This window comes from Cynocephalus volans, chromosome 18 (assembly GCF_027409185.1).
Source record: "Cynocephalus volans isolate mCynVol1 chromosome 18, mCynVol1.pri, whole genome shotgun sequence".
NCBI classification, from domain to species: domain Eukaryota; kingdom Metazoa; phylum Chordata; class Mammalia; order Dermoptera; family Cynocephalidae; genus Cynocephalus; species Cynocephalus volans.
Window position 1 is genome coordinate 2592364 of NC_084477.1, and position 26412 is coordinate 2618775.

At 39.3% G+C, this 26412-nt stretch overlaps 1 protein-coding gene across 1 annotated transcript in view; it reads right to left on the bottom strand.

The window, feature by feature from the left end:
- Window positions 1-26412, bottom strand: part of FMN2 (formin 2) — a 268229-nt gene that overhangs the window by 235176 nt on the left and 6641 nt on the right. The window contains exon 2 of the mRNA XM_063082920.1: window positions 4599-4765. Coding sequence (XP_062938990.1) covers window positions 4599-4765 — 167 coding nt within the window. The remainder of the gene's footprint in view (window positions 1-4598; window positions 4766-26412) is intronic.

The window sequence follows — 26412 nt, forward strand, 5'->3', positions numbered from 1 at the left end:
TCCAAAAACATGCACACAAAAATATTCCACTAGACAGACATCTGAGATCAGCTCATGAAGGATTAAGTAGATGTAACCATATACACCTGCAAAAATGCTTGGGACAAGTAAACATGCTTATTTTTTTGTGATGTAAGTAGATAATGTGATATTGACATAGTTATGATTAAAGAAATCCTAGAAGAGCTTGTTAATGGATAATCAACAATTAGGTAAGATAAGTGGTTGTCTACAAAACAGCTGCTGAAGAATATGACCCAGTAAAAAGACTTTGCTATGAATAAAGGCATTCAGAGGAGAAGGAGTCTTATGAGAACCATTTACCGGAGTTGCTCTTACAAAATGACCTCCATGCACACCTAAGTGGCAATGATCCTGGGCCCATGGTTGGCAACAGGCTGAGGACAGGTGTGCCTCAGGCACAGCAGAATAGCAGTGGCCTTAAACTTCAAATTATCAGGAGTGCCATAGTAATGAAGGTTTTGCTGTTTCTGAGGATCCAGATACTATGGTAGAAAGAGATGACTAGAACAGGTTCTAAAAGAAAAAAATAATCTTTCCTCAGACCATAAAAAAAACACCATGATTTACAATCCAACAATATAATCTACAATGCAGCTAGCAGTAGTATTTACCCCTGTGTTTTCACTTGCTAGCTTTGGAATAAGCCTAACTTAGAATTCTACATGATACAAAACCAAACAAAATAAAAGGTGAATATGAGGATACCATCAGAGAAAAAGAAGTAAGTTGATAGTTTCTGGGTCTCCAGATTAGTAATGAAAATGGAAAGAGATAATGGGACAATGTTGTTAAGCCCTTAAAGGAGCTCAATATTTATTCCTGTTTTATAAAAATTAAAAAGCCAATACCAATACTTTTGATGGCTAAAATAATTTGGGCTGGCTGTTTAGCTCATTTGGTTAGAGCATAGTGTTATAACACTCTCCCCTGACCCTGATCTGTGAGAAGCTAGCCTTCTTCCTGGAATTACGGAGAGTAGGCCTACTTTTGAGAGAATTTTTTAAAAATATGTGTCTTAGTGTAGTCATGTTGTCATGACCAAGGCCAAGGTTTTAGATCCCATACCTGAGAGACAGAGAGAGAGAGAGAGTGAGAGAGAGAGTGTGTGGGTGGGGAGGGCCCACGGCTGAAAAAGGGTTCTCATACGACCTAATAATATATATATTTATAATTTTAAGTATCATGGCTCTAATTTTGATCAGCTAATAAAGTTGATATCATTCCACTCAGCAAAAGGCAAAAGGTAATGTTTTTCAAGTAATAAGCTAGATACTAGTTTTTTAATAGTTTGAATTTTATTGAAGAAAAGTATATAATAAGCACCAGTTCTATGCTTACAATATTATCCTCTTAAAATGGACCTGTCTTTTCCACCTCAGTAAATGGCAGAACCATCCACCCAGATACTTCAAACCAAAAACCAATAAGTCATCCTTGATTTCCTCTTTTTCTCTTGTCCGCATGTCTGACTCACCAGAAGTCCCATCAGCTCTACCTCCAGAATGCGTCCCGACCCTCTGACTCTATCTCCCTGGCCACCACCCTACCCCAAGCTACTGTTCCTGCTTCTACTTTTGCCCCGACCCTCTACTATCCAAAGACCAAGTTGAGTGATCCATGGGAAATATAAGCAAATATTTTCTTCCCCTGCACAAAACCCCCCAAAAGCTCCCACTTAAAAAAAAAAAAAAATCCACATTCCTCTTATGGCTTTCGAGAACCTGCTGATTCTAGCTCCTGGGACCTTTCTGGCCTCATCTCACTAAGACTCAGCTGCAAGGCCCTCAGGCTTGTGCTCCTCCAAGGCCCACTGTGTTTGGCCCTTGAGCTGCCTGGAAGGACCTTCCCTCAGACCTCATCTCCTGGGCCCTTAAGAGGCTTCCCTGTGCATTCACGCTACCCCACCCATTCACTCTATCATATTATTCAGGTTTATTTCCTTCATAGTAGTTTATTAGAGTCTGATACAAATTACCCTATTCTTTTGTTTTTTTTAATCTGTTTCTCTCCACCCTGCACCCTGGATAGGATATACATTTTGGGAGAACGGGAATCTTTTTTTCTTTTTTTCGGTGGCTGGATGGATGGCCTTGGTAGGAATTTATTACACTTGCTCACTAACATGTCTCCAAGCCTAAAACATTACCTGGCATGTAGCATGTATTTGTCAAACAACTGTAAATGAATTAACATGATCACTCAAAGCCATTTTTGTGTTTTAAAGTTCTTGAAACCTTAATCAAGTTAAAATGTGTGAGAAAATGTTGTCCTTTCATATTTTCTTAACATTCTATAAAGAATAATGTTAGGCCCTAAAAAAATGGATAAAATAATATGGGATTAAAATCAGAAGGCTTGACTGAAGTAGGCTAATCCATAAACTGCATCAGTAAGATCCCCAAGTCAAAAATCTTGACTGCTCAAATTACATGTGTAAATGGAGAGAAGAGAAGGGAAAGGGGGAAGGGATTAGGATGCTGTTAGGGAAGGGAACAAAGTCACAAAGTTGGCAGTGGGAAGACTGCCAGGTATGAGCTTATTCCCACACTGTGTTCTGTTTTGAAGGGCAACTGTCCTCTAGAGAACTGTTAGTTAGAAATGCTCCCAACAGCTATTTTCTGGAAATCAACAGGGACTGATCAGAAACTTCTCTCCGTCCCATCCCCCATTAATACCACAACCTAACCCCCTTTGAAGAAAAGCCTTGACTATGTATCCAGTAAGTGCACGGTTCTGTCACTGAACCACTCTGTACACATATGAACAACACTTCTTCACGAAAGTACCTTTAATTTTTTGTTTGTATGTGTTCAGTTTGGTGAGGGGCGTAGACAGGTAGTACAGAGCCAATGAATAAAGTTAGGAGAAAATGCAATTACATCAAGTGGGGGGAAAGAAATCCCCCATTCTCAGGAAATTATTTCACTTATTATTAAGAGATTTTATTTGCTTGTGTTTGTTTTTCACTCTCTATGCCACACCCAGGTGCCCTCCCAAATAGCACGGCTACGAAGAAGTACTAGTGTAACACAAAGATGGAGCAAGGTAAGATATAAGAAGGAACCAGGTTAGTTGATTAAGAAAAAAGAGAGAGAGAGAGAGAGAGAGGAATAGGGTTACCCTATTCTTTTCAGTTATTCTAATTCCACATTTACTGAAAGACCAGACTGTTTACTTATAGGCTTAACCAGAGGAAAATGCCATTACTGTGCGAATAGTTTTAATCAAAAAGCGAGCATTAGACATGGCTAGTGTCTACCTTTGTCTGTTCTATATCAATTATAATTCCAACTTGCCAAACTGATATATCTTTGGAACACAACTCTATAACACATAACCCACCACAGTCCCCAGGTTCTGTCTCTACAATAACACAGACCTCTCCGAGAGGAAAAGAGAGAAAGAGTTAAAATTATCTAGTTCTTCCCATGGGAGAAGAGATCTACCTGGCAGTGATTAGTTGCCATGCCATTAAAAAAAAAAAAAAAAAAAAAAAAAAACTACAGCAGGAAAAAAATTTTAAGAAAAAAAAATCTTAAAAAGGAAACTTCGCAAGTCACAGCACAACCTGGGGGATTTTCTTTCAGATAGGAAGTATCAAGACAATCTCAGAATATTTTATGCAACTTATTTTCCTAAAACACAAAGGAGATCAAGGCCACAGGCTATAATGGGTAAAGAAGAGGATGAAGAGAAACAGGCAAAGATAAGCACTTTATTATTGACTATCACATCTTGACCTCGGTCAGAGTTCATTTTCATTGTCTTTCAAAACCCATCATTTCATTTCTTGAATAATAGCATATTTACTGAAGAAGGCTGGTAAGAAAGGAGGGTGTGGTTGGCAGCAATGGAACAAATGTGATTAACCCAGATGGATGCGAACCCGTTACTCTTCAAATACTCACAAATCCTAGGCTCTGCACAACGAGCCAACCAGACCTTTAATTTTTTCATGAGAAATTCACAGATGAGAATTCTTATATGTCTGGGTTTTAGATGCATGCTCACCACAACCAATATCATACATGAACCACATACCTGAGAAAGGTTAGTAATACTCTGGCTTGAAAATGATAATCCAGCTGTGCTGATATTTGTTAGGAATTATAAATGCACCTTTTGAGTTACTTGGGGGAGAAGGCAGACAATGCTTCTGCATAAGTGAGTTAGGAACGCACTGCAGCAGCATTCTAGGGCTCGTGGAAACCTGTGGCCCACCGGGAGCAATAACCATGCCCTATGGAGCCGCTCCTGAAGGAATGTCTGTACCAGCGAAGTCAGAAATACTGATGCTGAGCCACTATTAAATCATCACTGATTAAAGCAGGCTAGAAAGCCGCTTGAGTGGCCATCTGTTTTTTTTTTTTTTAAAAAAGGAGGTTTGGCAAATATGCTTAATGCCTTAGTCAAAAAGAAAAGCATAGAAACATATACTGAGCTGTTGTTGGCTGAGGGGAGGAAGGCTAGTATCACATGTTGTTTTTAAACTATAGGGTAATTGGACAGACGCATTACGGTTGCTACTTCAACTGCAATCCACCTCGCAGAGGGAAGAGAATTCTCCTACTTACATCAAAGGGTGCTGAACTTGACTGGGCATTCTGATTACACGGTTCCCTGAAGCAGTCACTAAAAGGAAGTAGAAGGCCCATCGCAATGATCCGTGAGCAAAACTTCTCTGCTTCTTCTGGAGGCCCGTTCTCCTGCTGGCTGAACAGCTTCTCCAACAGAGTTCGCCCTGTGGGTGAAGCACAGTCATTAGGAGGATCACCCGGCTCAGAACTCTCCCAGAGGAGAGAGGCTGGGACACACAGCCAGCGAGCAACCCGTTTCCACGGCTGCTGCTGTGCGCAGAAAGGAGACTCTCAGACTCAGAGGACACTCTGAGTCAGGCCAGAGGCACCTCACAGGAAAGGGCAGATCTGATTTGTTCTCCCACCCCCCAAAATACCTCCTGCCTCAAAAGGGAATGGGCCATTCACCTTCCATCTAAGAAGTGCCCCCCTTTTAGATTTAATTAGTAATCCTCCTTCCTCTTTGTTTACCCTGCTTCCTTCTCTAAGGAAGGAGTTAGTAACCCAGCATGCCACCAGTTGGGCTCAGAAATGTCCGTGACTGACTTTCAGTCTCAGGAGTAACAACGGGGAAGGAATGCAGATACAGGGAGGCCCAAAGCCACCAACCATGAGCAGGGAAGAGATGGCCTGCAAAGAAAGTCATCCTGAAAAGGAAAGTGATAGAAACTCAAAGTTTTTCTCAGATGCTCCTCAGAAACACAACTCTAGGGTAGGTCCAAAATTAAGTTTTTTTATTATTTCCCTAAAAGAGACAAGAAAAGAGAGGCACAATGAGAAGACACTGGCTGAGAACCCTAGAGGACCTGGGCCCACCTAGCCCAGGGTCCACACTCCTGGCTGTACCTCAGCATCTCCTGGGGAGAAGAGACTTGCTGCAAACAGTGCCCAGCATCAGGATTGCACTGGCCACCAGCTGATTCTCATGTTACCAGAGTCCAGACCCACAGGTCGAGTCCCTAATCTATATCTGACATGACTAGCTCTCCAGAAACCTTCAGAAACTTATGTAGCTCATTTCTACCTTCATAAACTATAGCAGAGGAAACAAAGTCTCTAGCATCTCTTCCAGGCCACTACTGTTCTTCAGTTCTTGTCCTGCTGTTGCCCCTCTGCTAATAGCAGATTCATTCTTCAAAATTAGATCAAAATACCTTGTCCAGAAAAGTCCTTAATGATCACTTCCACTCTCTTTTGGAACCCTTCATAGTTCCTTTGTGCAATTAATTATCTTAATTAATTTATTAGCTGTGCAATCATTTGCCTAATGTCTTCCTCTCTCCCTAAAATGTAAACTCTATGATGGCCAGCATATAATATGACAAACCTGGCCACCTGCACATAAAAAGCATCAATAAATATTATTAGGATTTCTGAATAAATACATTGTGATTCTGTGACTCATTCATTTACAACACGGTCAGAACTCAAAATGAAATATCTATATACCATCAAACACTTTCTGGAAAGGGCCAAATAGTAAATGTTTTAGGCTTTGTGGGCCACATAAGGTCTCTGTTGCATATTTTTCACCGGAGCCTTGGATTGAGGGTCCCCTGCAAAACTTGACCCACACTGTGACAGTGTAAAAAGGGTACAAAGTCCTATTATGGTAATAGGGGCCTTAGAGAACGAATTAATAATGGCGGTCATGGGTATGGTTCTGAGGGCTTTAAAAGGAGAGCACATGAGAAGTTCCATCTCTCTGCTCTGCCATTTTCTACCATGTGAGACCCCTATGTTGCTGTAAAGCCACCACCAAAGAAGGCCCTCACCATATGTGTTCCCTAGACTCTGGACTCCCCAGCCTCCAATGTAAGCAATGAATTTTGTTTTCTTATAAATTACCCAGTTCCAGGTATTTTGTTATAAGCAACAGAAATGGACTCATACAATTGGTTTGGTTTTATTTTGAACAACTTTGAAAATGTAAAAATAATTAAGTTGGGTTGTGCAAAACCAGGCTAGGTCTATACTTCAGCTATAACAACTAAATTTCAAACACATAAATAGCCAATTCTATCAGGACACTAGTCATGCAATTTTCATGCCTCGTCCTATTTCTGTCTGTAAAAAAAAAAAAAAAAAAAAAAAAATCTCAAAATCTGCCTTTGATATCTGGAGTGACAAAGCAGGACAAAAGAGGCCTCTCTATTTTCTCCATTCCTTCAGGCTATTCAAGAACATTATTTGGTCTTCTAGGACATTTTTATGAGGGGAAATAAAGGATTTTTTTACTCCTACAGAGCTTAAAATTGTCTAAATACCAGGAAATACCTAAATTTCCTAAACACCTAGGAAACCACATCCCTCTATTCTCAAGTCATTAATTTTCATAACAGTATAGCCATTGCATTCCTCTTATAGAGTGGGTAAAAACAGCCCTAAAATTAGTTAGTTCTTTCCTACACCTCAGATACTAAGCAAAACAAAAAATAAGGGAAACAGGATCGTGCATGTGTCTGTGAGCACGTGGCAGAAATGTGTATGTGCATATCAAGTCAAAAATTATCAGAGGGGTTATGGAACAATGAGGAAAATAGGGAAGTATGACCTGCTGGAACTCCAGGTCTGTAATGAACAAATACCCCTAAATCCCTAACCCAGGGTTTCTCTACCACAATCCCACCTTGGGGCTGGATAATTCTGTAGTGGGGGGACAGGAAGGGTTGTCCTGTGCATTTAGCAGCATCCCTGGCCACTTCCAGTACACACTAGTAGCTCAACTCTCAGTTGTAACAGCCAAAAATGTACCGACATTGCCAAATGTCCCCGGGGGCAGGGGGAGGGCAAAATACCTCTGGGCTGAGAACCCCTGCCCTAACCTCTCTCTAAAGGGAACTTCACCTCCTTGCAATAACAGTAACTGGCAGCCCCTTGAAGATCTTCCCGTATTAATCCGTTTCCGTGGCTCATAACAAAATACTTGGAACTGGGTGATTTATAAAGAAAGTGAAATTTATTGCTTACAGTTTCTGAGGCTGGGAAGTCCAAAGTACATCTGGGGGTGGTGACAGTGACCCAGGGTCTCACATTGCAAGATGGTGGAAGCAGAGACAGCAGAGAGAGAGAGAGACAGACAGACTCTCCCCTTCTTTGAAAGCCCTCAGAACCATGCCCCTGATTGCCATTTTGAATCCATTCACTATTGCACGGTCCTGCAATCCAATCACCTCTTCAAGGCTCCATAAAAGGATTTCCCACCCTCTTAACAGTCACAGTGGGGGCTAAGTTTCTAATACATAAAACTTGGGAGACACAATCAAGCTTCAATGAGTTTTGGGGGGACATAATTCAATCCACTGCACTCCCCATCCTGTATTCCTCTCAGATAGAGGTATTTCATGTGAAATCCCACATATTTGAGGGACAGGAAGTGGACGAGTAACTTCCTTGATCCCCATGAACTGTCAAACAATTTATTCTCCTTCAAAACTATCAGCTCCTTTGAAAACTCCTGCCACTGGCTACACCACCTATTATAGCTCCTCCCTTCTGCCATCCACCATGGCGTCCACTTCTTGTCATTCCCTACCCCCACCATTCACTGAAGAGTTCACCTCCTGACTCACTGTTCTGCTTTCCATCTCCACCTCTATCACCACTCCCAGTGATTCTGACATCCACTCCGAGAGCAAACCAACACTTAGGTAGATCCTTCACCCAAGATCTTGATTCCTTGCCTCCAGCCAGAATTCCCTCAATAGCAACCCATTCCCAAGTCACATACCCTCAAATTGATCATTATCACAAACTGTACCACTTCCGGAAGATCAATTTCAAAGCTTACACTAATCCCTCCAGTGGCTTCCCATCACCCTCAGCGTAAAATCAAATGCCTCAGCACAACTAAAGAGGCCCCTCCTGCTTCTCACTTTACCACTCTCCTCCACTCCGCTCTCACCTGCTGGCCTTCTCCTCCTTGAGCACGCTGGGTCCACTCTCACCTCTCACCTCAGAGCCTTTTGCACTAAAGCACTCTTCCCCTGGATCTCTGGACACTGCACTCAGTCACTGATCTCACTATGATCTCTGCTTAATAGTTGCTTCCACTAAGAGAACTTCCTGACCACATTTCCTAAAATAGCACGCCCCGTCTCTCTTTTTTCCATTATTCACCTTATTCTTCAGAGAGCTTAGCCCTTGAATTTATGTGAATCTGTGGTCAGTCTCCTACCCGTGGAATGTAAACTCCATTTCAGCAGACCCTGCTGTTTGTTTACCACCTTTTACCCGGGCCCTCGAGGAGTGTCTGGCAAAGAGTGGATGATCGATTAATTGTTCAATCATCAATGAATCAATATGCATTTGGATATACAAATACTCAGATGGAACATCTGACTCTGACCACCACCTTCTATTTTTTAAGCTCTGACCCTAGAACCCCTTCTAAAGCTTCATCCACCACATGGACCATGAATCAGAGTTCTTTCCACTGTTGCATGATCCATGACCTGCACCCTATCTCCCTTCCTTCCTTGCCAGATTACATTCCACATTTCGCCTTGGAATTAGAATCTTCAAACATTCCCTTGTCCCTCTCTCCCTCCATCATAGTTGTCTGGTAAAACCACTACTTGTTTCAGTCCAGCCACCCACTCTCTCTTTGCCTGCACCTGAGCACCTGAACGCTGTAAAAGAGACACATGAGTGCACGGCTTTACACATACCTCAACTAAGCCCAACACTGTTTTGCATTCTCATCGAGGCTTCGAATCTCCAGTACAATTTTTATACAATCTCCTCCCCACCTAACCCACTCTTTCCAATGGTGAGATGATCTTCTGAAGTAACTTACTGAGAAAATGGAAGAATCTGAGACAAACTGTTAATACTGAAAAACACCTGCACTTGTCTTCTCTGCCTTCTTCCTTGCCGTGGAAACAGACCCTGCTACAAACAAGAGCAAGTTCTTTCCCTTGTGTTCTGCACTGAATTCCTTTTTGCATGCTTGGGACCTCACTTCTTTAGCTATCCCTTTTCTCTGCTGAAACGTGAACACCTCCCTCTGTACTGCACATTCCCAGTATCACACAAACATGCTTTAAAAAACAAACCCTCCCTGCATCCAAATCCCTCCCCACTCCCAGCTACTGTCCCATTTCTTGGCTTCCCTTCATACCAAAACTACCAACAGGAATTACTACTCTTGCTACCTCTACCTCCCCTCACTCCTGGCTCAGCCCACTGTTATTTGACTTCCGTCCCCACAGTACAACAGAAACTGGTAGCCAACAAGGCACCAGTGACATTTCCATCTTCGTCTTACTCAGATTCTTAATTGTTCAGAAAATGTTCATGTGACTCCCTCCTACTCCTTAAAGCACACTCCTGTCATCTTCATGATACCCCCTTTTCCAATTTTCTCTAATTTGCTGGCCATTTTCTCTCAAGTCCCCTTTACTGGCTTTTCTACCCAACATGTCAATGTATGAGTGCTTCCTGGCTCATACTATGGCTTATTCTCTCAAGTCTTTCTCTATTCTCTCCCATAATCTCACTCAGTCTACAAATAACCCTCTCCTTGAAACTGTGCAGGTCTTTGTGACTGCAGTGACTGACAGAGTATGGCAGAAGTGAATGCTCAGAGCAGCTACATGATAAGCCTGAAGACTACATCGTAATGGCAGGAGGACTAGAGAAGGAGAAGAGAATTCAAAGAACCACCAAACCAGCAGTGAGTCACCAACTTTTTTCCTCCAGTAGACCTCAACCTGAACTCAAGGCAGCCTCAAACCTGCACTGACAGAGAAAGCTTTCGGGAGAAATGTGATAATGTGTGTCAGTGACCTTTAAAAAACTTATTCCTTTGAGCCAGAAATTCAACTTCAGAAAATCCATTCTAGGTAAAAATATCCAGAGGTATATTCAAAGAGTGATGCATCATTGGACTATTGTGAAGATTAAATGAGTTAATGCATGAAAAGTGGTCAGCACAGCTCCTGGTCAACAATAAATGGATTATTAATGGGACAAAAATTGAAAGAAGCTAAAATGTCTAACAATAAAGAGATAGCTAAAAAAGACATGATGGCTTTATTCACACGATGGCTATCTATACAGCTATTAAATAAAAATCATGCTATTACAGAAAGAATAATAACCTGATGGATTTAAATATACTGAATATGTTAAAAGGAATAAGAAAAATAAAACACTAGATATCACTGGAAAATACTAGGGTACCAATCAAGAATTAACAGGAAATAATGAAGCATTTATCCTGCCTTTCCAATATAAAATGTACTTCAGAGTAATAAAACATACCTAGTGAACAAAGAAAGGTCTTCAAAACAGAAAAATTCCAGCCAAAAATTGCAAAAGAAATGAAAGAATTAGAAAAATCACATTTTGAATCCCTGTTGAAATAATGGGTACACTTAATGAATAGCAAGTGGATGAAAACCCCATTAGAGAAAAGGTCAATTGAAAAATTTACAAAGAAGGGATCAAGCTGTCATCCCCAAACCCATGGCTCATTCAGAGCTTCAATACTGTGCCACTTAGAAACCCAGACATTGGCAGCCCCCCGATGTGAGAGAGTGTAACGTACACAGAACCACCCATTGAGTGTTCCCGCTGTCCCCCAACCCCTAGGCAAAAAGAGAGAGACTGAGCATGAATCAAATCACATCTTAAATTGCATCTAACTTCCAGTCTAGGGTATCAGAGAATTCTAAAAATGAACTAGTTACTGGATAATATTAAACCAATTCTATATGCACTCAGTATAAATAGTGGCATTGTGACATATTTTAAAAATCTTTTTTCGAGATGCATACTGAATTATTTGACATTAAAATAACATGATACCTGGACTTTGTTTTAAATTATTTTACAAAAAAACTAGATGGCAGGGCACCCCTTGGGGAGAGGGCGAGAGGTAGACAAAACCACATTGGCATCCATAATATTGATTGTTGATGCTGAGTGATGGGACATAGGTCTTTGCTGTACTTCTATGTGTACGGATGTTCAAATTTTCATAATATCTTAAATCATGCCATTCAAAAGATTTAATGACATAGAAAAACGTGTCACAAATATATGAAAAAATCAAGACTGCCAAACTAAACAAGATATGTTCCTGACTTTGCAAAAACAGGAGACATGAATTCGGTTTATTAAAAAGTCAAATCATCGTGGTGGAAACATGAAACGTTTTCATTTTTTCTAGGACCTGTAATCTGGCTGGACTATACTGAATTCCCTTTCTGTGCAGGGAATATGATTTGGCCAAGTTGGGGAAATGGACAGAGACAGGAACTTCTGAATTCTCTTCCTACACTCCATGATTTAGGATTTAATCTGGACACACACACCTACTAAATAGGATGCCTTGACTCTAAACAGGAGAAAATGGGCTGGCCTGAAGGCTTCTAAACTCAATCATACTTCTTATCTGTACAAAGTGGCTGGCTGGGTCAGGAACCAGAGGCCCCCAGGTTCCCTCTGGCACCCCCTTCCCTACTCCATCACCACAGAGACACACAGTTCAAGGTTTCCCCAAACTCCTGATCCCCTCCCTCTACTCCTTCATCCAAGCACCTGTTCCCAGACTGAGAAATGTGGATCACACCGACAAATGAAAATAATTAGCCCTAGAATAGGAATAAGTTTAACTTTCCTACGTGTTCTGCTATGCAAACCTTCATTTTACTCCATATTTTCATCCATTTATTAAATCAGTCATATTTACTGAGCTCTTACTCTTTGTAAAACAGCTCTAAGTCAATTTGCCAAAAACCCATCTGGTAAGTTAACAATTCACAAACACTACCAGTGGGCAGCAGCCTTTTTGCAGGGGCGGCTGGTAGAGGTGCTTCCTGCTAGGAGATCAGCCCCCAGGGCCAAGACCACAGAGTCAGCCAGGGAGGCCCTGCAGGAGCACACACTGCCCAGGGTTATTATCAGGTAAACACAGATGGGATCATGTACAAAGGAAGAGCTGGGCTCCACCAATGCCTAAGGAACACTCTCCTAGCAGCTGCAGTGACACTAAAACTTGAGAAAATTCTCATAAGCTGATAAATTCATCTCCATAGCACAGATTGTTATAAACGTTATAAGTATATAAAAACCAGTTTCTGGTGAATTTAAAACTCTATAAAGACAAGGTCAGGCTCTCTCCTTCTCCTCCTCCCCTCCACCCATATAAAAGACCCAGTGGGAGAGGCAGTCTTTGTCCTTCAAACCCAGCCTGTAACCATCACTTTATAAACTAGAAAATGCAGGCCCAGGGATGTTAGGTATCTTGTCCAAAGTCATACTATCTTAACCTAGAAAAGGCCCATCTCATTTATCAGGCATATTACATATTACATATCTAATGTGCAGCCTGAAGACATCTAGAAGAATACATCCATGGCTAATTCCTTCATTTTTTTCAGAATAGAGAGCATCGTTTATTTTATGCCCATTTTTTTCCACTGAAAATACATGGACTCTATCCCTCAACTTCAGGAAGTGTGTCAAGGTGGGGAAACATAGTGTAGCAGAATGAGCTTAAGCTGGGAAGCCACTCCCTGGGCTCCAATCCCTGATGCTGCCCTTGTCCTGGCTATGGCCTTAGACGAGTTACTCAACTTCTCTTAAACCTGTTTCCTCATCTATAAACTAGAAATACTCATCCTCACTCCTTCCTAGGATTGTTGTGAGAAGTGGATGAAAATATTTTTGTAACCAGCTTAACACAGTGCCCAGAAAGTGTTACCTAATGTTATTATTATCAAGATACACTTCAGAGGCTCTATACTTGTAAATGTGATAAATACAAATTTAGTTCAACTTCAAGAAAATCATAAGTTGGTTCTAAAAGCATTTCAAAAAGTATGCTAATAAGCAAGGTGATCACAGATTAAAATATTTTATTTTTCAGTAGACTTTAACAATGAAGTAATATTTAAGACCCTGCTTGCTAGAATTCCTAAACCCAGCTTTAATTATATTTATTAAATTCATGTTAAAAATAATATTCATTCAATGACAGTCAAGGAACTTGTTAATCAACAATGTTCTCCAATTACTTCTGCACTAATCCCCTCTTTTCCTTCCCATATATACTTCTATACCATAGTTAATAAAAAGTAAAACGTGGAATCAGTTGACAGTCACACACTAGCTACAAATATTCCTCTTACCTTGGTCATCAAAAATCCCAAGGTGAGGTACACATGGAAATAGCAGATGGGAGAAAGTGGAGAGGGCTATTTACCATCACGACAATAGCAGCAATCCTCCTGTACAAGGAAGAAGTAAAGTCGTCTGTCCCTGCACTAGAGCTCTACTGGGCCTGTGGCCCCTGACGCCATAAAATGTAGAAAATCTTTTATCTGGACAGAATTATATGATGTAAAATACAGTCCACATCTATTGTCAACTTATGAAGTATGCAGAGCAAGGATTTATCAACACAATCTCAAAGAAAGTCACTGAGGAATGAAAAGGTTCTAGAATCTGCCCAAGGTCACAAGGTGTGAAAGGGGCAATACCAAAACTGGACACATACTCACTGCTCTCCTAATTTTTATTCCAAGGCTCTTCCACTTCTGAGTCAGCAACTCTGGGAAAAGCTCTGACAAACATCCTGCATAAAGATAGAAAAGAAACAGACCAGGAGGTCTGCACCCTGCAGGGGCTAACAACCTAGTAACGGTGACCAAAGCCCAAGAAGGACCATTTTAAAAGCAGTCTGTTTAGAACACACTGCTTTACTTAAACATCCTTAGTGGAACTGAGGGGGGGAAAGGCAGCAAAGACAAAAAAAACCCAAGCGCTTAGGAGTCCATCATATGCCAACGAATGCAGTAGCCAACCAGATATTATAATCATGAAGAAAACATTCTCTCTGCCCTTAACTAAAAATAATGCAATGAGACAGTGTAGGTGGCATCCTTGTGTAGAAGAGACGCAGAGCACAGCTCCTAACACAGAGCAGGGAGAGTCTCTGGCTCTTTCCCCGTTTGCCTGAGACAATAAAGTGTCCAAACAGGAGTAGAAACTTTCAATACAGAAACTTTCCCATGGAGATAACAGGAGATTTTTTCCCCCCACTATCTTTGATGATACATATAACTTTTCATTTTTTATTGGTCCCCCAAACTAATAAATTTTTGCCATTATTAGAATCAAATTACTCAGTGACAACCCACTGCTTTTAATCTTCAGTATTTAGAGCCAGAAGACATCTTAGAGATCATTTAGCTCAAACCCCTAATTTTGCCTGTAAAGAAATTAAGGCCCAATATTTGAGTAATACTTTTATGTCTAAGGTAAAACATGGGGGAAGGCTAAGTGTGAGTTTTGTGCTGAGTTTTATGCCCTCTAATACATTCACTTTTAATCATCTGTTTTAACTTATATATTAATAGCCTACAAATATGTCACGGATATTTTGTCCTTTCATGTATTTTATTTTATTTATTTATTTTTTTTAAAGATGACCAGTAAGGGGATCTTAACCCTTGACTTGGTGTTGTCAGCACCACGCTCACCCAGTGAGCTAACCGGCCATCCCTATATGGGATCCGAACCTGTGGCCTTGGTGTTATCAGCACCGCACTCTCCTGAGTGAGCCACGGGCTGGCCCCCTTTCATGTATTTTTTAATGGCTGAAGGATGAACTAACTAATTGCTATATTTTGAAGGATACCAACATAGGTTTCTGTTTTTTCCAGGCCACTATATCTTATGCAAAATGAGAATTAAAACAGATGCCTCATCATGTTAAACTTAATCATATAGCACAGACATATCTATCTAATAAACTTCCCCTGAAATCCCATATTATCGATTGAAATAACAGGAGGAAATAAACCTGTTAACAAGCAAATCTATAACTAGGCATTAATGATAATTGCTTAAATTTATAATGTCAGTGAATACACAGGTATCACCTATTACATACCTCACATACTAAAGGCCTATGCTGGCTAAATAAGAGGAAAACAGGTAAGGAGGCCCAATCATGATTAAATAGAAATCAACATGTCTAGCTGCAGATCCAAATTGCTACAAAAGTTTTACAGTAGAGGAAGACTGTTACATGGATAAATATCTAGGATGTCTCAGGAAAAGAAGACAAACATGAAGTGCAATGGCTAGAAAAATCATTGGCAAAATAAGTCACATGACACATGAGGATAACAAACTCTGTGCCCCACTTGCAGAGAAGATGACCTCAGCTCATGAAGGGATTCAGACACGAAAGGAGGGCAAACTCTACTTCCTCTGCAGTGACAGGAACTCACCAAACCTGTGTCCATTTCTGATGCAGACACTCTTACAGGAAGATCTCTGCTGTCTGAGTCCTCAACAGTAAGTGCCTATAATGTGTCTTAATCTTGTTCTGAAGAAGGTGTCAGCTCTACGTTGTAAAATGAGACACACAGTTGATGCAGTTATGTTACCTGACACTGAGAATACTGAGAAGGGTAGGGAAAAATGTGCTTCACCCCAAATATAGCAAATATGTCACACTGACACAGAGCATTCCAAAAGTGACTTTGGTATAGAAAGTTCTCTGATTATAGTCACTACACAGTCTACTGAAATTTCTATAAATTTAAAGTCCAATTTTTGCTTCCATCAAGCATTTTGTTCTGGGGAAGAGAGAAAAAGAAACTAAGCAACTTTAATTACCAAGGGCTGAAAATAAAAATAAATAAATAGAGAAATGTAATCTAATAAATCTAATAAAATTGGCCAAGGAGTATAATAGAACATAGATGACAATGACTACTAACCACTTTTCAGGACCTGTGTCATATTATGGATTGTGTGGGTATTTTTTTAAAGAACAAGGTTGGCCAGTTAGCTCACTTGAGACAGCCTGGTGTTGACAACACCAAGGTGAAGAGTTCAGATACCCATATAGGCCCGGCCACCAAAACAATAATACAATACAATAAAATAAAATAAAATAGAAGATCATAAGATGAATCAAGTTTCAAAGGCAAAAAATATAGAAATGTCAGAAGGAAAATACTTTTTGAAAAAAAACTTAATCTACTAAGTTAAATCCATAAAAGTGAATCTAATAAAATGGCAGCTTCTAACGTACCGCTGCTGAAGAGTTTTACACATTTAAAGCAGTCTCAAATAAGAGGAGTGTGTCACACAGACCAAAGCTACTGCTCTCACTTTTCAAGTCAAAAATTGTTGACTCTTCCAGTTGGAAAAAATGTTAGGAGTCATCAAGATCAATCTCTCCAGGGCTGTGACTACCCCACTAGATCTTTATCCAGTCTCTGCTTTAACATCTCCAGTGATTGTAAAATTGCTACTCTTAAGACCACCCATTCCATGGAAAGACATTCTATAAGGAACAGTCTCTCTTATGTTGACTTGAATCATACAAACTGCTAGCATATCCAGCTCCTCTATGCTGAACAAATTCAATTTTCTGATTTAATATAAATCTCAGGTTTCAAATTTGTTCCTCTAGTCAATGGGGAGCCACTAAAAAAATTTGACATAAGCATTTAAAATCCTCCTGGAAAAGAAGGGATGAGTATTTTTAAAAATATTTTGAGGGCTGGCCGGTTGGCTCAGTTGGTTAGAGTGCAGCCTTGTAACACCAAGATCAAGGGTTTGGATCTCTATACCAGCCAGAAGCCAAAAAATAAAATAAAATAAAGAAATATGTTTGGTAGTATATTTTAATAGGATTTAGTGACCAATTGGAGATAGGAAGGAAGAAGAGTGGGGTAGCTTGGCTAAGTTGCACAATTCCCAGATTTCTGGGTTAAGAAACTGGGTAATGAGTTGCATGGATGGTATTATCGTCTGCCAGGAAGCCACCAAATATGTAAGGAAGCAGGTTGGCTTTGGAGAAAAGATAAGTTCAGTTTGGAGCTATTTTTATAACCATATGATAGATTTTTTAAAGATAACATGAAATTTGCATCTGGAATTCACAAGAAAGAGCTAAGCAAGAAATATGAATTTGGAATTATCATGGGAAGGACTCCTCAGGTTGGATGTTAAGATGGACTACACACAAAACCTGGAGGGGAAAGCAGCATTTAATTAATGAGGTTTAGGTGGAAGAAGAAAACCATACAAAAGTGTTTAAAAGGCAGCCCAAAAGGTACAAGGCAAACTAGGGAGAAGCACAAGTATTTAAAGGATACTACACGGATTGGCACTTTTCTGATATGATAAAAAATATTATGCAGTTGTTTAAATGATGCTTTTGAATATTTTAAATAATTAGAGAGATTTTTATTAATGTTGAATGCAAAACACAACCTACTAAATTAAAATGTTAAAAATATTTCTGAATTTTGAGATGATGGCTCCCCAAAGAAAGCATGGAAGAAACATCCACAAAAACTACTCACATACAAGCCAAAAAGAAAGCCACAGTAATTTCAAAAGAATCTACACAATGTATACTATGTTCTATGATTACGTTTCGATTATTTTGCTGAAAAAAATAAAAGCACTGCCTTTAAAAATCCCATATGACTATTAACTATAGATATGACTAAATAAACTTTAGGCTTAAAAAAGTCATAAGAGAAATCAAACACTACTCATAAATGAAAGACACTGAAAACATTTCTTTATCCCAACAATAATCAGATAGAAATAAAAAGATACCATTCCCATTAGCTATAAAATATATGAAGCATCCAGAAACTAGCTCAGCAGAAAAAATGCAAACCCTATGTGGAGAAATGTCTAAACTCTATTAAAAGGATATAATAGATGACCTGAATAAATGAAGAGGTTTTTCACATTCTTGGATAAGATGATCTTATACAAGTAACAGTAGTCCTCAATATAATCTACAAGTTTAATAAAATCTCAAACACCATCAGAATTTTCTTTAAGCTCAATTACCTATTTAAATTTATATGAAAGACTATAAGGTCCACATTAATGGACTAAGTCAACTTTGAAAAAGGGAATACTTCTCTTGGAGATAATCAGACATATTGCAAAGTTGCATTTATATGAACCATATGGTACTGGCTGAAGACAGAAAAACACACAAAGGAAAGAATAGAAAACTCAGAAACAGACTTTACATATGGGAATTATATAAAGGTGGTATCAAAACTAATTAGTAAAAGACCATTTAGTAGATAATCTTAGGAAAACTGGCTTTATATATGAAGAAAAATAAAACTAGAAACCTACATTACACCATTCATTCAAGGACTCTAGAGCAAGACTTAAATGTAAAGCATGAAATGACAAAGGTAATAGAAGACTACAGAGGAGAGAATTTTTTAAGAGTAAGAGGAAATGAGACAAAAATAACACAAACCATAGATTAAAGATAGATTTGATTACACCAAAATTAAGTATTCCTCTTCAACCAAGGACATTACAAATTTAAAATAAGGATAAATATTAGGAGAAGTTACTTGCAATATCTAAAACTGATTCTACATGTCAAGATTCAGTGATTACATACAACCGAATACACTCCACATCATTTAAATAGGAAGAGATTTACTATAGGGTATTATTTGGTTTACAGAATCCTGGAAGGCCTGCATAAAAAGGTTCTAGAATCTTTTTAGAAACTACTCACCACCACACATCCAGGCCAGCAACACAGTCAGCCTGATGCCTAGGATCCTGAGAGATGGGGGCCAGGACAGCCATGCCCCTGCCTACAACCAAATCCTAGAATGTACTTATTAACTACATATATTTTGGGGGGTTTGTGACTTATCTGCTCATGTCCTTCACCAAATTTCAGCTTAAATTTTCTAATTCATTTTTAAGAGTTATCTTTGCAATAAGGATATTAATCTTTGTGTGTTTAAAAAAAAAAGTAAAGACTAGAATAATGGTTACCAGAGGCTGGGGGGGCGGGGGTGGGAGTGAGGGAAGATAAGGAGTGAGCTAAGGGGACAAAACTATGCTATCAGCCCTAAGTGAATCATTGTGCAAGATATGTCTGTATCAAAACAACACAGTTTCCCATGAAAATAAAGTTTAAAAAACTGAATTAAAAAAGAAAGAAAGAAACTACTCTCAAAACCACAACATAGGACCAGACAACCAAAGAAACTGCTGCTTCTTCTATGATGTGAAGTCCTGGGCTCTGACATCACATATTATACACAGGTATTGACATTCAACTCTGGACCCCACAGACATGAGCTCTGAAAGCACACTTCCACTGCTAAGATCAGGAGGCCTCCTCGCTGGATGCCACCTCTGCTGCCACCTGTGTTGTGCCTGCTACCAGCCACACCAGCTGCATGGAAGCCCCACACCCCACCCTTGGTCTCCGTAAAGCTAGTGCTGGACTCTACAGCCCTGACAACATTGACCCAGAAGAATTAGAGAGCTCCTTGGCTATGCTTGCAGGTAGAAACAACAGAAGGCAGTGTTAGACCTCACTGAGGGCTTCCGAATCTGGTGCAAATTCATCAACCCTAAATCACAGCAGAAGTACAAACTGCAAATACACACTGAGAAATGTCACTTTTAGATTTCTGGCCTTAAATCCAAGGAAAGAAGACCAGAAGGAGGCTTAGTGACAATCCATCATATTCCTAACATTGGTAATGGAATGGTATCTAGAATATATAAAGAACCCCTGTGAATAAACAAGGAAAAATAGGAAGCCCGACAGAAAAGATATAAGAAAATAAACAGGCAATTCACACAAGGATAAACCCAAATGGCTAAAAATATACAAAGGTTTTCTCAAAGGCATTAGTTATCAGATAACAACGATCAGTAATCACTACATTTTACAAAATGAGATGTAAAACAGTGAGACTGCACTTTCCCTCATTGGATTAGTGGAAACTAGATCATGCCAATGTACTGTGTTAATGGAGCATAAACTGAGGAAGACATTCTGGAAACTAATCTGACATTACTTAGACAAATTAAGTAGACTTTTATGACCTAGCAATCCTACTCCTGAATATACATCTAAGAAATTCTTACATAGGATCCCATGGGGGTCCTCTTTAGAGCATTTTCTGTGGTGCCAAGAAGTACAAGAATCCAGATGATCATCACTGTGCAAATGTTGAAATAAAATCTAGAGAATGCAACCAGAGCCACCACATTGCACAACTCTAGGGAAACAATGACCACAAACAATAAAAGGTCAATAGTGCCCCCTGGTGTTGTACAGCCCAGCAGGACTTTGATCCTTGGAAATACTAAGAAGCAGTAAGTACACAGAAACTCACCCCCAAAATTTATGACTTTTTTCCCAAAGGCAGCTATGTTCAAAAAAAAAAAAAAAAAGGCAATAGATTGAGGTCTACAACTCAAAGTATTTGTATAAACTAAACATACACAGAAATACTATATACTTTACAAAAATACATACAGTTTCAAGGATATTAAACACATAAAAGGAGTTCTCCATGTTCACAAAAGGGGGTCAGAGTGGGAAATGAAAATATAGGGAATACGACAAGGATAAAATGAAGAGTTCTGTATGTACTAATAATGGGGGTGTGTCATGGACTTGGGAATTTGATTAAATGGATTCCTGAAGACCAGGGAGAGTGTCAATAACACCTAACACTACCAGGGAGAACATGAGACATATGAAGAATGACTGAAGCATTTAGGACATGGTGAGGAATAGCAGAGACTAAACAATGAGGGGACAAAACTGCACAGCACTAAATATTAACATACATTGAAGTGTAGATATAATATCTACTGCCTGGTGGAGACTGGACTAGAGAAGAGCCAGGCTGCGGGCAGGAGAATGTGGAAGAGGCTGTTGACAGCAGTAGATACTAGGAAGGGTAGAGGCAATGGAACAGAAATTAGAAGACATTCTAAAGAGAAAATAGAAAGATTAATTGGAAGTGAAGTATAAGAAGGATGGAACAATCAAGGAATTCAGCAAGGCTGGACAGCAACGCCTTGATGGGGAGACCCAGGAGGACAGTGTCTAGAGGAGGAGAAAATAGTAAGTGTAGTTTTAGATGCAGTGAATCTCCTACACCTGTGATAGCTAAGTGAGCTGTGTCCCATCCCCAGGAGACAGGAACTACACGTACAATAGGTAACTGAACTTGGCAATGAAGCCAAGAGGATACCTGCAAAAGGAAATTAAGGGCTCAACTTTAGGGGTCTAGCCTAAAGATACACTTAAAGCCACACTTAAAGCCACATACCCAACCCTTATTATCCCAAAGCAGATGATAGTGCAAAAGGTTTTGCGAATTTAGGGTCAAACAGGCTCCTTACAGAAATAATCCAAGTCAGAGTTTAAAGTCTTCTAGCATCACTTTTCCACTTATATCACATTTTCAGTCCGAACATCTCTCCATCTAAATCATTGCAATTATTATTCAACCCTTTATGCCTGCCTCCAAGATATTGGGTCCAACAGAGTCAACGCACTTGTAGATTTTTCTAAAAACAGAGTACGGGCACTTCAGACACTATATCCTAACATAAACTGTCATTATACTACCCAAACATTTTACACCTTCAAAGCTGTTTAACCAAAATAGCACCAAAAGGACAGTAAGATATAACTGGCCTGTGAAAGAACATTTTGGTTAGCTGCAAAATGTAACACCTCCCACAGAGAGTTCACATAACTTAACCTCTCCAAACAGGCAAGCGTTGGTCTAAAGATAAAAGAGGGACCAATTTTCTGTAAATATATAGGTTAAAAAATGAGTTGCAGGTCGGCGGGTTAGCTCAGTTGGTTAGAGTGCAGTATTATAATACCAAGGTTAAGGGTTCAAATCCCCATACTGGCCACTGTCAGAAAAAAAATATATGAGTTGCAAAAAATTATCCTTATTGTTATCTCTTTTCCTTTATTATTCTTTTTTTTTTTCTTTTTTTTTTTTTTGTCTTTTTCGTGACCGGCGTTCAGCCAGTGAGTGCACCGGCCATTCCTATATAGGATCCGAACCCGCAGCGGGAGCATCGCTGCGCTCCCAGCGCCGCACTCTCCCGAGTGCGCCACAGGCTCGGCCCCCTTTATTATTCTTTTAAAAGATAAGACTTGTATCTTAGTAATGAAGAGACCCATTGCTTACAAAACTCTCCAGAGAGTATTCCAACACATTTATTTGGGATCTTGAAATAGTGCTTTTCTAGTCCATTTGCCTCTTAATGGGCTTAAACAAGCTGCACTTGTTTAAGGACAATAAAACAGAAAAAATAATAATAATAATAAGTAAAAAACCTAGAAGCTCCCAAAACCTTTTATCCTTTTGGTCTCTAAGAAATTTTTAATGTCAGTACACATGGAATACCACAGACTTGTAAAAATTACCTGAGTAAGCACATAGAATAGTAGGGAAAACTGAAAACATAACAAAAACCAGTATTCAAGTATGAGGGTATTTCAAAAAGTTCATGGTAAGATTCATATTACCTTTTAATTCTATTTTTCCATGAACTTTTTGAAGTACTCGCATACATTGAAGTGAGTGAATTAATACTACTGCTTTTATTGAGCAGTTTAAACTATAGCAAAAAATGCAAAGTCTATAATCCATCCAAGAGTAGATGATAGACAATGGAGAAATTGAATGTCAGTATATTTTGTACCAATATTAGACTCCACACCCTCTAAATTTTGGGGTCACACATTGTACAGTACAGCTTTCTCTTTCATATATCTTCCTAAGACAGGATTAATCACCATACACAATCACTACCTCAGTATTCAAAAACATAAAGTCCTATGTTTACGTTGGATAATTGTAGTCCAAACAATCCAAATGTCCTTCAGCATGAATCAAAAATTGATCAAGACTATCAAAGTCAAAACATCACTGCTCTCACCACCAACTAGTACAGTTACCCAAAGCCTTTTCACCCCATCATATAAATGGATCCTCCAGCATAGGGATTTTCTTCAGCTCTAACAATAAAGAAAAGCTCTAAATGTGCAGAGTGACACTGTAAGGCAAAAAGGCACTTGCTGGAAACATCCTCCTATAGAATCAGAGTTGAAAGGGACTGGGAGGAGACAGCTTCCCTGCAAGACGGCATTCACTTTTGCAACTTGGAAAACCATGGCATTAAGAGGTAAGAAATTATTGCCCTGTGTCTAACAGAACACCAGTGGCAAAACTGAAAAGGGCAGTAGACTGAAAGACATCTCAGCCTGAACTCTTGCCATAGTGCTGTTACTGGCTTACCAATAAACGTTCTTTCCCCTCCTGTGTACATAAAGCAATTATTTAAATGACACAGAACTACCTTCCATACATGTCCACTGTATCAACTAACACCCCAAAGAATCTCTCTGCATGAAGCAAAGAGACCCAACTGAATAGTGTTTAAGCTTTTTTAAGCATAATTTCAAAACATCATAAAGGCTTGATTTTCTCAAGAAATTATTCCACTCCTGAAAATAAGAGGCTATTTTCAGCCAATTGCAGCTTTAGTGTAACAGATAATAAAACTTTCAGTGGGCCCATTTTGTGCTGGAGCCTGACTGGATCACAGGAGAGTGGCAGTAATTTTCGTATCCAATCAACACTTTCAAGCACATCTTCATGAAGGAGGAAGGCTTTCTAGTGTGGCAGGCATCTTCTTACAGCATCCAGTAACTGTTATTATTTGTTCTTATCATTTCCATGTTATATTTGCCTTGCTTTAGTACCACTCCAAATTGATTAGAAATCATATTTTCCATATATTTATATTTTTAATATTTAAAAACCCTTACAAAGTTGTCACAGTCACTAAAATTATATCCAGTAACTATCAAGTCACAGGCAGTACTTATTTGCTTCTTCCTAATGGTCTTTTAATGCTAAATTTCATTAATATTGGATTATTACATTTAGACAAAAGCAGGAATGAACAGATGAATAAAATTTTATCTATTCCTTTTACCTCTTCTCTCATTACAAATAAAATCTATATTTGGAAGCTGAGAGTTACTTTATGATCATTACTATTGAAAATTACACTACAGAAACAAGAATAGATGTTCTCTCAACACAAGTTCTATCAAAGTATCCCTCTACCTCCACCACTGATTCAATTATACCTCAATGTAAGTAATTAATTTCAACTGACCAAAAAGGTTAGCAATTTCCCAGCTTAAACTTAACTCTTTTTAGTTGTCAATAGGAAGCCTGGATACCTAACTTGCCTATATCACCCCCCAACATAAAAATTAAAAAAATAATTTAAAAAAATTAAAAAATTGGTGAACCAGTATTCATCAAGACCTCAATATATTCAGTGCCTATTACACTGACTGGCACACAGGAAGGCACAGAATAGATATTTGTGGAAGGATTGATGGGAAGAGTAGATGATGGATGGATGGAATCAGATGAGCAGGCAAGAAGGAAGGAAAAGCAGAAGGAGGCATGAAAGAAGACCAAAAGAATCCTCAAATCCAAAAAGCATATATAATATGATACAGAGAGTGAGTACAGAGACAATGACATGACACCAGTAGGTCTAGCTGGAAAAGACACAAAGAGGAAATGGGAATTCAATCAGCCTTTTCCAGCTGCTAAATGAAGTGTTCCAAGAGGGTAAAACTGCAAGAAAAAGGAGCAAACTTGGGAAAATGCAAAGCATGTTCATGGAACAGTAAGCAGATTAGTTTGTCTACAGCAGAGTTTATGAAGGGAATCGTAGGAGGATAAGGCTGCAAAGTCAGGCGGTTGTAGCCAGATGCTGTGCAGAACAAAAACACTGAGGGTATGGGCTGCACCTCCTCTTCCCTGCCCCTCCTTTAGAAAGCAGCACTCTGCCTTAATCTCAGCCACACCCCCCATCACATACTTTCCCTAGCGGAACCCCCAAGAAAACCAAAATTTCTGATAGAGACAAAAATGCTTACAATCACAGAAAATGGAGAAAAAAAATGATGCATAAAATGAACAATTTGGAAGAAAAAAATCCTAGTGACTAGAAATACTAGTTTTCAACTAACATCTGGTCAACTCATATCCTGTCAAGTTTTTGTACACAATTTCAGAGCTGTTTTGTTTTGTTTTAATGAATTTGGTTCTGACCACTATGAACAATGAAATGTATTAAGAAAATAAACCAGGTCAGAAAAGCAAATAGCACCAATTTAGTGTCTCCTATGTGCCAGGCAGAGTTATAGGGGCTTTATATTTGAGGATATTTCAAAAAGTTTATGGGAAGATTGTTATTATCTTTTAATTCTATTTTGCCATGAACTTTGCGAAGTACTCTTGTACTATTTAATTTAATCTTAACATTATTAATTTGAAATTACTCCCCCACCTTCATATATATAAGAAAAAATGACTTGAGTCACTTAGCAAGGCTAGGATGCAAATATACCTAGAATAATTGCAGTAAGAATAACTACTGCTACTGTGATCCAACCATGTATTTTCAACAACTTTTTAATAGAACCAGAAGGAAAAGCACTAAAAGCACCTGTCCCATTTCAAATAGTCATAGCTTTTATCCAAATGCCTAAATGCACTTTTAGGGGCAGGGGGGCAGCTAGTCGGTATGGGGACCCAAACCTTTGACCTCGGTATTAACAGCACCATGCTCTAACCATCTGAACTAACCAGCCAGTCTTCTAAAGGCACAACTAAGGCCAGTCCTCAATTCATAAAGCAGTCATTAAAACCTATCACTGAAGCTATCGGGGTATATGACTTCAATCCAAACCACAGCCATAAAGAAACTATGAGAAAGGATGTTTCAGACCAAACTAAAATGATTTAAGAACAGAGTTCCTGGCCCGGCCCGTGGCTCACTCGGTAGAGTGCGGTGCTGATAACAACAAGGCCACGGGTTCGGATCCTATATAGGGATGGCCGGTTTGCTCACTGGCTGAGCGTGGTGCTGACAACACCAAGCCAAGGGTTGAGAT